This window comes from Nerophis ophidion, linkage group LG14 (assembly GCF_033978795.1).
Source record: "Nerophis ophidion isolate RoL-2023_Sa linkage group LG14, RoL_Noph_v1.0, whole genome shotgun sequence".
NCBI lineage: Eukaryota > Metazoa > Chordata > Actinopteri > Syngnathiformes > Syngnathidae > Nerophis > Nerophis ophidion.
This window is the reverse complement of record NC_084624.1, coordinates 51,251,619-51,265,407: the sequence shown is the minus strand read 5'-3', so window position 1 is coordinate 51,265,407 and position 13,789 is coordinate 51,251,619. Positions and strand designations below refer to the sequence as shown.

The 13,789-nt window shown below is 37.2% G+C and overlaps 1 protein-coding gene across 3 annotated transcripts in view; it reads left to right on the top strand.

The window, feature by feature from the left end:
• Positions 1-3,985: 3,985 nt before the first annotated feature.
• mpz (myelin protein zero) overlaps positions 3,986-13,789 on the top strand; it is a 36,362-nt gene continuing 26,558 nt past the window's right edge. The window contains exons 1-2 of one of the 3 annotated variants that reach the window (XM_061920968.1): positions 3,986-4,216; positions 7,670-7,836. In XM_061920968.1, coding sequence (XP_061776952.1) covers positions 4,171-4,216; positions 7,670-7,836 — 213 coding nt within the window. In that variant the 5' untranslated portion in view covers positions 3,986-4,170. The remainder of the gene's footprint in view (positions 4,217-7,669; positions 7,837-13,789) is intronic. The other 2 variants (XM_061920969.1, XM_061920970.1) reach the window with 2 other exon arrangements.

Sequence of the window (13,789 nt, the reverse complement as noted above, 5' to 3'; positions counted from 1 at the left end):
GATAGAAAGTTGGTAATAGTAATAAATGATTGAATACAACAAAACACACTTTTTGAATCGTAAAACACAAAATTGTAAGGTTCTTTATCATTTTGTTGTTTTTGTACCACAAAAAGTATGATTTATTTTTTTCTCAAACGTGTTTATTTTGTTAGCTTTATATTAAATTACTATTTTGAAAATATTTAAGATGAATTTGTTTTAATGTACATTTTGACATATTTCACATTTATATATTTGTCATTAATTTGACTATTTTTTTTAATACAACAAAACACTTTTTTTGAATCGTAAAACAAACTTTCTAGGTGCTTTATCATTTTATTGTTGTTTTTTACCGCAAAAAGTAGAAATCTTTTTTCCCCAAATGTGTTTATTTTGCAAGCTTTATTTTAAATTCATATTTTGAAAATATTTCAAAATAAAAATATTTTAATATGTATTAAAAAACAACAATAAAATGGTAAAGCACCTTGCAAATTAGATTAAAAAAATGTGTTTTGTTTCATACAAGGAACTAGTCATTAATTTGACTAGTTTCTTGAATAAAACAAAACACATTTTTTGAATCGTAAAACACAAACTTGCATGTTCGTTACCATGTTGTTGTTTTTTTTTTACCACAAAAAGTAGGGATTTTTTTCCCCCAAAATGTGTTTATTTTGCACCCTCTGTATTAAATCAATATTTTGAAAATATTTAAAAATACATATTTTTTTAAATATATTTTTTGACATATTTCACATTTATATATTTGTCATTAATTTGACTAGTTCTTTGAATAAAACAAAACACATTTTTTGAATCGTAAAACACAAACTTGCAAGTTCGTTACCATGTTATTGTTGTTTTTTTATACCACAAAAAGTAGGGATTTTTTCCCCCAGAATGTGTTTAGTTTGCAAGCTTTATATTAAATCAATATTTTTAAAATATTTAAAAATACATATTTTTTAAATATACTTTTTGACATGTTTCACATTTATATATTTGTCATTAATTTGACTAGTTCCTTGAATAAAACAAAACAATTTTTTTGAATCGTAAAACACAAATTTTTAAGGTGCTTAATCATTTTGTTTGTTTTCCACCACAAAAGTATTTTATTATTTTTTTCAAATGTGTTTATTTTGCGAGCTTTACATTAAATTACTATTTTGAAAATATTTAAAAATACACATTTTTTCAATATATATTTTGACATATTTCACATGTATGTATTTGTCATTAATTTGACTAGTTCCTTGAATAAAAAAATTTTTTTGAATCATAAAACACCCATTTTTAAATTGCTTAATCATTTTGTTTGTTTTCCACCACAAAAAGTATTTTCTTTTTTTTATTAAATGTGTTTATTTTGCAAGCTTTACATAAAATTACTATTTTGAAAATATTTAACAGTACATATTTTTTAGTATATATTTTGACATTTTCCACATGTATGTATTTGTCATTAATTTGACTAGTTCTTTGAATAAAACAAAACACATTTTTGGAATCGTAAAACACAAATTTGCAAGGTGCTAAATCATTTTATTGTTTTTTTCCCACCACAAAAAGTATGATTTTTTTTTTTCTTAAATGTGTTTATTTTGCAAGCTTTGCATTAAATTACTATTTTGAAAATATTAAAAAATACATATATATTTTAATATACATTTTGATATATTTCACATGTATGTATTTGTCATTAATTTGACTAGTTCCTTGAATAAAACAAAACACATTTTTTGAATCGTAAAACACAAACTTACAAGATGCTTTATAATTTTATTGTTGTTGTTTTTTTTTTACCACAAAAAGTAGAATAGATTTTTTCCCAAATGTGTTTATTTTGCAAGCTTTATATTAAATTCCATCCATCCATCCATTTTCTACCGCTTATTCCCTTTCGGGGTCGCGGGGGGCGCTGGCGCCTATCTCAGCTACAATCGGGCGGAAGGCGGGGTACACCCTGGACAAGTCGCCACCTCATCGCAGGGCCAACACAGAATTCATATTTTGAAAATATTTAAAAATAACAAAAATGTAATATATATTTTGACATATTTCACATGTATGTATTTGTCATTAATTTGACTAGTTCTTTGAATAAAACAAAACACATTTTTTGAATCGTAAAACACAAACTTGCAAGGTGCGTCACCATGTTATTGTTTTTTTCTACCACAAAAAGTATCCTTTTTTTTTTTCTTAAATGTGTTTATTTTGCAAGCTTTGCATTAAATTACTATTTTTAAAATATTAAAAAATACATATATATTTCAATATACATTTTGACATATTTCACATGCATGTATTTGTCATTAATTTGACTAGTTCTTTGAATAAAACAAAACAATTTTTTTGAATCATAAAACACAAATTTTTAAGGTGCTTAATCATTTTATTGTTTGTTTTCCACCACAAAAAGTATTTTATTTTTTTCTTAAATGTGTTTATTTTGCAAACTTTACATTAAATTACTATTTTGAAAATATTAAAAAATACACATTTTTTCAATATATATTTTGACATATTTCACATGTATGTATTTGTCATTAATTTGACTAGTTCCTTGAATAAAACAAAACACATTTTTTGAATCGTAAAACACAAACTTGCAAGGTGCGTCACCATGTTATTGTTTTTTTCTACCACAAAAAGTAGAGATAATTTTTTCCCAAATGTGTTTATTTTGCAAGCTTTATATTAAATTCATATTTTGAAAATATTTAAAAATAACAAAAATGTAATATATATTTTGACATATTTCACATGTATGTATTTGTCATTAATTTGACTAGTTCTTTGAATAAAACAAAACACATTTTTTGAATCGTAAAACACAAACTTGCAAGGTGCGTCACCATGTTATTGTTTTTTTCTACCACAAAAAGTATCATTTTTTTTTTCTTAAATGTGTTTATTTTGCAAGCTTTATATTAAATTCATATTTTGAAAATATTTTGAAATAACAAAAGTTTAATATGTATTTTGACATATTTCACATGTATGTGTTTGTCATTAATTTGACTAGTTCCTTGAATTAAAAAAAACACATTTTTTGAATCATAAAACACAAACTTGCAAGGAGCGTTACCATGTTATTGTTTTTTTTTTAACCACAAAAAGTAGAGATGATTTTTTCCTAAATCTGTTTATTTTGCAAGCTTTATATTAAATTAATATTTACAAAACTTTTAAAAATACATATTTTTTAATATATATTTTGACATATTTTTTAAATGATAAATGGGTTGTACTTGTATAGCGCTTTTCTACCTTCAAGGTACTCAAAGCGCTTTGACACTACTTCCACATTTACCCATTCACACACACATTCACACACTGATGGAGGGAGCTGCCATGCAAGGCGCTAACCAGCACCCATCAGGAGCAAGGGTGAAGTGTCTTGCTCAGGACACAACGGACGTGACGAGGTTGGTACTAGGTGGGATTTGAACCAGGGACCCTCGGGTTGCACACGGCCACTCTCCCACTGCGCCACGCCGTTTCGTTTCACATGTATTTGTCATTAATTTTACTAGTTCTTTGAATAAAACAAAACAAATTTTTTGAAACGTAAAACACAAATTTGCAAGGTGCTAAAACATTTTATTGTTTTTTTCCCACCACAAAAAGTATCATTTTTTTTTTCTTAAATGTGTTTATTTTGCAAGCTTTGCATTAAATTACCATTTTGAAAATATTAAAAAATACATATATATTTTAATATACATTTCGATATATTTTACATGTATCTATTTGTCATTAATTTGACTAGTTCCTCTCATTCACGTTTTGAATATTTTTCCCTTGCAGGTTCGGCGAGCGCCCTTCAAGGTCACATCCAAGAAGCCAAAAAAAAATGAAAAATGCTGGTTTTCAAGTGACCTTTCACCTCAGGGGTTAACTCGTCCCTCCCTCCGGTCCACCCGGGTGAGGGTAGTGTGTGTTGTGGACTGATGTCCTCCCTTGCCCCCGTGGAGGAGGGGTCCTGGCCTTCGGGAGCGAGGGGTGTGTCCGCCTATAAACACGCCGGCTGCTTCCAGGCCTCCCGTTGCTGTCCCCTGGTGTCCCGGCTCCCTGCACCCATCTCTGTCCACTCCTCGCCGAGTGGAACCCTCCCGCCGTGTGCGCCTTTTTCTCCCGTGTCGGTGGGAATCTCCACGCTCGCCGCAGACCATCATGCTGACCCTGGTGGCGCTGGCCTCGCTCGTCGTCCTGGGAATAGGTAAACCCGTGCACTTTTGTCTTTATCGCCATGACAACGTGCGTCCTCTCTTTTGATGAAGGCAAAGGTTACGAGAGGCTGAGTGAGGGATTAATTGATTGAACTTTAATTGCTCAATTAGCTCTCTGCCTTAATTGACATGTCGGCGTAAGATGGGCGCGCAAAAGTATTTGTGCACGCTTGTGGGTGCTTGGAGACAAACGTAACTTAATGAAGTTGTTGCAGCAGAGGTCTGACATCTCCCCGCATCACATTTATTTCCAGCGCTGTCAATTATTGATTTAGTGTGCAAGAGCAAATTAGCATCATTCATCAGTTCACACTCTCCAGTGACGCGTTCAATATCTGCGAGGACATAATAAGGAATAATAATGTTCTGTATACACTCTCACAGTGGTTCTCAACCTTTTTTCCGGTGAATTTTTTTCAAATTCAAGTACCCCCTAATCAGAGCAAAGCATTTTTGGTTGAAAAAAAGTGATATAGTAGTAAAATACAGCACTTTGTCATCAGTTTCTGATTTATTAAATTGTTTAACAGTGCAAAATATTGCTCATTTGTAGTGGTCTTTCTTGAACTATTTGGAAAAAATAGATAAAAAAATAACTTAAAAGTTGTTGAAAAATCAATCAATCAATCAGTGTTTACTTATATAGCCCTAAATCACTAGTGTCTCAAAGGGCTGCACAAACCACCACGACATCCTCGGTAGGCCCACATAAGGGCAAGGAAAACTCACACCCAGTGGGACGTCGGTGACAATGATGACTATGAGAACCTTGGAGAGGAGGAAAGCAATGGATGTCGAGCGGGTCTAACATGATACTGTGAAAGTTGAATCCACAATGGATCCAACACAGTCGCGAGAGTCCAGTCCAAAGCGGATCCAACACAGCAGCGAGAGTCCCGTTCACAGCGGAGCCAGCAGGAAACCATCCCAAGCGGAGGCGGATCAGCAGCGCAGAGATGTCCCCAGCCGATACACAGGCAAGCAGTACATGGCCACCGGATCGGACCGGACCCCCTCCACAAGGGAGAGTGAGACATAGAAGAAAAAGAAAAGAAACGGCAGATCAACTGGTCTAAAAAGGGAGTCTATTTAAAGGCTAGAGTATACAAATGAGTTTTAAGGTGAGACTTAAATGCTTCTACTGAGGTGGCATCTCGAACTGTTACCGGGAGGGCATTCCAGAGTACTGGGATTTTAAAAAAAATATTTCTAGTTATATGCAAAAATAAAAATAAACAAGTGATTCAATTATAAGTAAATATTTCTACACATAGAAGTAATCATCAACTTGGGATTGTAATAAAGATCCATCTGGATTCATCAACTTCATTCTCAACATTTCTTCACAAAAAAAAAAATCTTTAACATCAATATTTATTGAACATATCCACATAAAATCGAGCTGTCAACACCGAATATTGCATTGTTGTATTTCTTTTCACAGTTTATGAACTTACATTCATATTTTGTTGAAGTATTATTCAATAAATGTATTTATAAAGGTTTTTTTAATTGTTGCTATTTTTAGAATATTTAAAAAAAAATCCCACGTACCCCCAGGGGTACACATACCCCCGTTTGAGAACACCTGCACTATCATAGTGCAGTGTGGTACGTCCCTACACATTTACATTGTCTATTTTTAGTTTTTGTTTTGAATAAAAAGTGAAAAGAAAAAAAAAATCACGAGTCAAACAAGCCAAAACTGATGTATACGGAACAGACTTTATCCATCCATCAATTTTCTACCGCTTATTCCCTTTTGGGGTCGCGGGGGGCGCTGGCGCCTATCTCAGCTACAATCGGGCGGAAGGCGGGGTACGCCCTGGACAAGTCGCCACCTCATCGCAGAAAACGGACTTTATTGTCATTATATTCGCATATAATTAGATTAAGGACTCCAACTCAATGTGCGTTAGTGGGAACAAATATGGGATAAAAATAAATAAATTGCACAATAGGTACCGTATTTTTCGGAGTATAAGTCGCACCTGCCGAAAATGCATGATAAAGAAGGAAAAAAACATATATGAGTCGCATTTTTGGGGGAAATGTATTTGATAAAACCTAACACCAAGAATAGACATTTGAAAGGCAATTTAAAATAAATAATAGTGAACAGGCTGAATAAGTGTACGTTATATGACGCATAAATAACCAACAGAGAAGGTGCCTGCTATGTTAACCTAACATATTATGGTAAGAGTCATTCAAATAACTATAACATGCTTTATGTTTACCAAACAATCTGTCACTCCTAATCGATAAATCCGATTAAATCTTATACGTCTAGTCTCTTACGTGAATGAGCTAAATAATATTATTTGATATTTTACAGTAATGTGTTAATAATTTCACACATAAGTCGCTCCTGAGTATAAGTCGCACCCCCGGCCAAACTATGAAAAAAAAACTGCGACTTATAATCCGAAAAATACGGTAATAAAGAAAATAAAAATAACATTTGAAATACACTACTATCCACTAAAAATGAGAAGCAATCCTGTAGATTATACAACATACTGTAGAAAATACAGAGCAAGACAAGAGTAGCAAAGTAATAAATAACAATCAGTGTCGGACGTATTGCACAGTGGGGTATTAGTGTGGGATATTGAATAGGGGTGAATCGTTTATTATAAATTAGAGAATGTGATTAATCACAAAAAATTATCACGTTAGTCATGCAGATTTGTGCCCCTTTACATTAACTGTGCATAGTGGATTTATGTCCAAATATTGGGCTCTTTGTTTTTTGTTTTTTAAAGTTCATTGTAATTTTGCAGGCGGGTAAATAACGTGTGATTAAACATGATTAATCCAAATTCCGAGGTGTTATTGGTCTGAATTAAAAAAAAATAATAATTTGACCAACGGGCAGCACGGTAAGGCAGGGGTTAGTGCATGTGCCTCACAATACCAAGGTCCTGAGTAGTCCTGAGTTCGATCCCGGGCTCGGGGTCTTTCTGTGTGGAAGTTTGCATGTTCTCCCCGTGACTGCGTGGGTTCTACTCCGGGTACTCCGGCTTCCTCCCACCTCCAAAGTCATGCACCTGGGGATAGGCCCCTCCCACCTCCAAAGACATGCACCTGGGGATAGGCCCCTCCCACCTCCAAAGACATGCACCTGGGGATAGGCCCCTCCCACCTCCAAAGTTATGCACCTGGGGATAGGTTGATTGGCAACACTAAATGGTCACTAGTGTGTGAATGTTGTCTGTCTATCTGTGTTAGCGTGTGATGAGGTGGCGACTTGTCCAGTGTGTAGAACCGCCTTCCGCCCGATTGCAGCTGAGATAGGATCCAGCACCCCCCCCCCCCCCCATCCCAAAAGGGAAAAGTGGTATAAAATGGATGGATGGATGGCATTTGACCCACTAGTATAGTGTACACACAAAGTGTGTAATCATGACCGTCATGTACTCATCCTCCTCACCCTCTAGTGCCCGAAAAGTCTGAGGCCATCGTGATCTACACGGGCTGGGAGCGCCACGCCCTGGTGGGCTCGGACGTGCGGCTCTCCTGCTCCTTCTTTTCCTGGCGCTGGACCTCTGAGGACGTCACCTTCTCCTGGACGTACAGGCCTGACGGCTCGCGGGACAGCATCTCTGTAATGGACACACACACACACACACACACACACACACACACACACACACACATTGGCCGGACACAACACCCGCTTTTATGACATCATCATCCTGCATTCTGATTTAAACCACATTTGCCCACTTGTGCTTGAATTTGGCACGAGTCAGTGGAACATAAGATGTCTTCCAACCAATCAGCAAAGAGAGGCAACAATGTAAGGGCTAATAATGACGGTCATCATCAAAAAGTCTGAACAAAACATCTAAAATAAGTAGAGATATCCGATAATATCGGACTGCCGATATTATCCGAAATTATCGGTTTCGGTACACATACGTAGGGAGAAGTACAGAGCGCCATTAAACCTTAAAGACACTGCCTTTGCGTGCCGGACTAGTCGCAAAATATCTACGACTTTTACACACACACAAGTGAATGCAAGGCATACTTGGTCAACAGCCATACAGGTCACACTGAGGATGGCCGTATAAACAACTTTAACACTGTTACAAATATGCGCCACACTGTGAACCCACAGCAAACAAGAATGACAAACACATTTCGGGAGACCATCCGGCACCGTAACGCAACAGAACAAATACCCAGAACCCCTTGCAGCACTTACTCTTCCAGGAAGCGACAATATACACCCACTGCAGATCAATTGCGAACAAGTAAAGGACAGGATGTCGAAAATGTGTAAATAAAGTAGAGATGTCCGATAATATCGGACTGCCGATATTATCGGCCGATAAATGCTTTAAAATGTAATATCGGAAATTATCAGTTTCGGTACACGGACGTAAGGAGAAGTACAGAGCGCCATTAAACCTTAAAGACGCTGCCTTTGCACGCCGGCCCAGTCGCATAATATCTACGGATTTTACACACACACACAAGTGAATGCAAGGCATACTTGGTCAACAGCCATACAGGTCACACTGAGGGTGGCCGTATAAACAACTTTAACACTGTTACAAATATGCGCCACACTGTGAACCCACAGCAAACAAGAATGACAAACACATTTTGGGAGACCATCCGGCAACGTAACACAACAGAACAAATACCCAGAACCCCTTGCAGCACTAACTATTCCGGGACGCAACAATATACACCCCCTGCAGATCAATTACGATCAAGTATTGGACAGGACGTCGAAAATGTGTACATAAAGTAGGGATGTCCGATAATATCGGAGTGCCGATGTTATCGGCCGATAAATTCTTTAAAATGTAATATCGGAAATTATCGGTTTCGGTTCACATACGTAGGGAGAAGTACAGAGCGCCATTAAACCCTAAAGACACTGCCTTTGCATGCCGGCCCAGTCGCATAATATCTACGGCTTTTACACACACACAAGTGAATGCAAGGCATACTTGGTCAACAGCCATACAGGTCACACTGAGGATGGCCGTATAAACAACTTTAACACTGTTACAAATATGCGCCACACTGTGAACCCACAGCAAACAAGAATGACAAACACATTTTGGGAGACCATCCGGCACCGTAACACAACAGAACAAATACCCAGAATCCCTTGCAGCACTAACTCTTCCGGGACGCGACAATATACACCCCCTGCAGATCAATTGCGAACAAGTAATGGACAGGACGTCGAAAATGTGTAAATAAAGTAGAGATGTCCGATAATATCGGACTGCCGATATTATTGGCCGATAAATGCTTTAAAATGTAATATCGGAAATTATCGGTTTCGGTACACGAACTTAAGGAGAAGTACAGAGCGCCATTAAACCTTAAAGACACTGCCTTTGCGTGCCGGACTGGTCGCAAAATATCTACGACTTTTACACACACACAAGTGAATGCAAGGCATACTTGGTCAACAGCCATACAGGTCACACTGAGGATGGCCGTATAAACAACTTTAACACTGTTACAAATATGCGCCACACTGTGAACCCACAGCAAACAAGAAGGACAAACCCATTTCAGGAGAACATCCGCCACCGTAACACAACATAAACACAACAGAACAAATACCCAGAAACCCTTGCAGCACTAACTCCTCCGGGACGCGAAAATATACACCCACTGCAAATCAACTACGATCAAGTATTGGACAGGATGTCGAAAATGTGTAAATAAAGTAGATATGTCCGATAATATCGGACTGCCGATATTATCGGCCGATAAATGCTTTAAAATGTAATATCGGAAATTATCGGTTTCAGTACACGAACTTAAGGAGAAGTACAGAGCGCCATTAAACCCTAAAGACACTGCCTTTGCGTGCCGGCCCAGTCGCATAATATCTACGGCCTTTACACACACACAAGTGAATGCAAAGCATACTTGGTCAACAGCCATACATGTCACACTGAGGGTGGCTGTATAAACAACTTTAACACTGTTACAAATATGCGCCACACTGTGAACCCACACCAAACAAGAATGACAAACCCATTTCAGGAGAACATCCGCCACCGTAACACAACATAAACACAACATAACAAATACCCAGAACCCCTTGCAGCATTAACTCTTCCGGGACGCGACAATATACACCCCCGGCAGATCAATTACGATCAAGTATTGGACAGGACGTCGAAAATGTGTACATAAAGTAGAGATGTCCGATAATATCGGACTGCCGATATTATCGGCCGATAAATGCTTTAAAATGTAATATCGGAAATTATCAGTTTCGGTACACGGACGTAAGGAGAAGTACAGAGCGCCATTAAACCTTAAAGACGCTGCCTTTGCACGCCGGCCCAGTCGCATAATATCTACGGATTTTACACACACACACAAGTGAATGCAAGGCATACTTGGTCAACAGCCATACAGGTCACACTGAGGGTGGCCGTATAAACAACTTTAACACTGTTACAAATATGCGCCACACTGTGAACCCACAGCAAACAAGAATGACAAACACATTTTGGGAGACCATCCGGCAACGTAACACAACAGAACAAATACCCAGAACCCCTTGCAGCACTAACTATTCCGGGACGCAACAATATACACCCCCTGCAGATCAATTACGATCAAGTATTGGACAGGACGTCGAAAATGTGTACATAAAGTAGGGATGTCCGATAATATCGGAGTGCCGATGTTATCGGCCGATAAATTCTTTAAAATGTAATATCGGAAATTATCGGTTTCGGTTCACATACGTAGGGAGAAGTACAGAGCGCCATTAAACCCTAAAGACACTGCCTTTGCATGCCGGCCCAGTCGCATAATATCTACGGCTTTTACACACACACAAGTGAATGCAAGGCATACTTGGTCAACAGCCATACAGGTCACACTGAGGGTGGCCGTATAAACAACTTTAACACTGTTACAAATATGCGCCACACTGTGAACCCACAGCAAACAAGAATGACAAACACATTTTGGGAGACCATCCGGCACCGTAACACAACAGAACAAATACCCAGAATCCCTTGCAGCACTAACTCTTCCGGGACGCGACAATATACACCCCCTGCAGATCAATTGCGAACAAGTAATGGACAGGACGTCGAAAATGTGTAAATAAAGTAGAGATGTCCGATAATATCGGACTGCCGATATTATTGGCCGATAAATGCTTTAAAATGTAATATCGGAAATTATCGGTTTCGGTACACGAACTTAAGGAGAAGTACAGAGCGCCATTAAACCTTAAAGACACTGCCTTTGCGTGCCGGACTGGTCGCAAAATATCTACGACTTTTACACACACACAAGTGAATGCAAGGCATACTTGGTCAACAGCCATACAGGTCACACTGAGGATGGCCGTATAAACAACTTTAACACTGTTACAAATATGCGCCACACTGTGAACCCACAGCAAACAAGAAGGACAAACCCATTTCAGGAGAACATCCGCCACCGTAACACAACATAAACACAACAGAACAAATACCCAGAAACCCTTGCAGCACTAACTCCTCCGGGACGCGAAAATATACACCCACTGCAAATCAACTACGATCAAGTATTGGACAGGATGTCGAAAATGTGTAAATAAAGTAGATATGTCCGATAATATCGGACTGCCGATATTATCGGCCGATAAATGCTTTAAAATGTAATATCGGAAATTATCGGTTTCAGTACACGAACTTAAGGAGAAGTACAGAGCGCCATTAAACCCTAAAGACACTGCCTTTGCGTGCCGGCCCAGTCGCATAATATCTACGGCCTTTACACACACACAAGTGAATGCAAAGCATACTTGGTCAACAGCCATACATGTCACACTGAGGGTGGCTGTATAAACAACTTTAACACTGTTACAAATATGCGCCACACTGTGAACCCACACCAAACAAGAATGACAAACCCATTTCAGGAGAACATCCGCCACCGTAACACAACATAAACACAACATAACAAATACCCAGAACCCCTTGCAGCATTAACTCTTCCGGGACGCGACAATATACACCCCCGGCAGATCAATTACGATCAAGTATTGGACAGGACGTCGAAAATGTGTACATAAAGTAGAGATGTCCGATAATATCGGACTGCCGATATTATCGGCCGATAAATGCTTTAAAATGTAATATCGGAAATTATCGGTTTCGGTACACGAACTTAAGGAGAAGTACAGAGCGCCATTAAACCCTAAAGACACTGCCTTTGCATGCCGTCCCAGTCGCATAATATCTACGGCCTTTACACACACACGTGTCCCAAATTCCAAGCTGCTGTTTTGAGGCATGTTCAAAAAAAAATAATGCACTTTGTGACTTCAATAATAAATATGGCAGTGCCATGTTGGCATTTTTTTTTTTTCCGCAACTTGAGTTGATTTTATTTTGGAAAACCTTGTTACATTGTTTGAAAGCAAGAGCTACTTCTTGGGTACTGATTAATGCGAAGGGCTACCAGTTTGATACACACTTAAATAAATTGCCAGAAATAGCCAATTTGCTCAATTTACCTTTAACTCTGTTATTATTAATAATTAATGATATTTATCTTTGTGGAAACACAGATCATCTTAATGATTTCTCACAATAAATATATACAGAAATAGATAAATATCCACACAAAAAAAGGGTATTTCTGTCTGTCATTCCGTCATACTTTTTTTTTTCCTTCTACGGAAAGTTTTTTGTAGGGAATACATTATGAAAAAAACACTTAATTAAACGGTTTAAAAGAGGAGAAAAACACGAAAATCAAATTTGAAACATACTGTAACTTCAATTTCGACTCTTTAAACTTCAAAATTCAACCGAAAAAAAGAAGAAAAAAACAAGTTAATTCGAATCTTTTGGAAAAAATAAAAAAAAACATTTATGGAACATCATTTGTAATTTTTCCTGATTAAGATTAATTTTAGAACTTTGATGACATGTTTTAAATAGGTTAAAATCCAATCTGCCCTTTGTTAGAATATATAACAAATTGGACCATGCTGTATTTTTAACAAAGACAAATCATTATTTATTTTACATTTTCCAGAACAAAAATTTTAAAAGAAATTCAAAAGACTTTCAAATAAGATTTAAATTTGATTCTACAGATTTTTGAGCTTTGCCCGATTTTTTTTTTATTTTAATCATAATAAGTTTGAAGAAATATTTCATAAATATTCTTCGTCGAAAAAACAGAAGCTAAAATGAAGAATTGTGAAGCGAAGTGAATTATATTTATATAGCGCTTTTTCTCTAGTGACTCAAAGCGCTTTAGATAGTGAAACCCAATATCTAAGTTACATTTAAACCAGTGTGGGTGGCACTGGGAGCAGGTGGCTAAAGTGCCTTGCCCAAGGACACAACGGCAGTGACTAGGATGGCGGAAGCGGGAATCGAACCTGCAACCCTCAAGTTGCTGGCACGGCCACTCTACCAACCGAGCAATACCGCCCCAATTAAATTAAAATGTATTTATTATTATTTAAAATAAAAATATACATTTACTTGAACACAGATTTAACTTGTCGGAAAAGAAGAGGAATGAATTTAAAAGGTAAAAAGGTA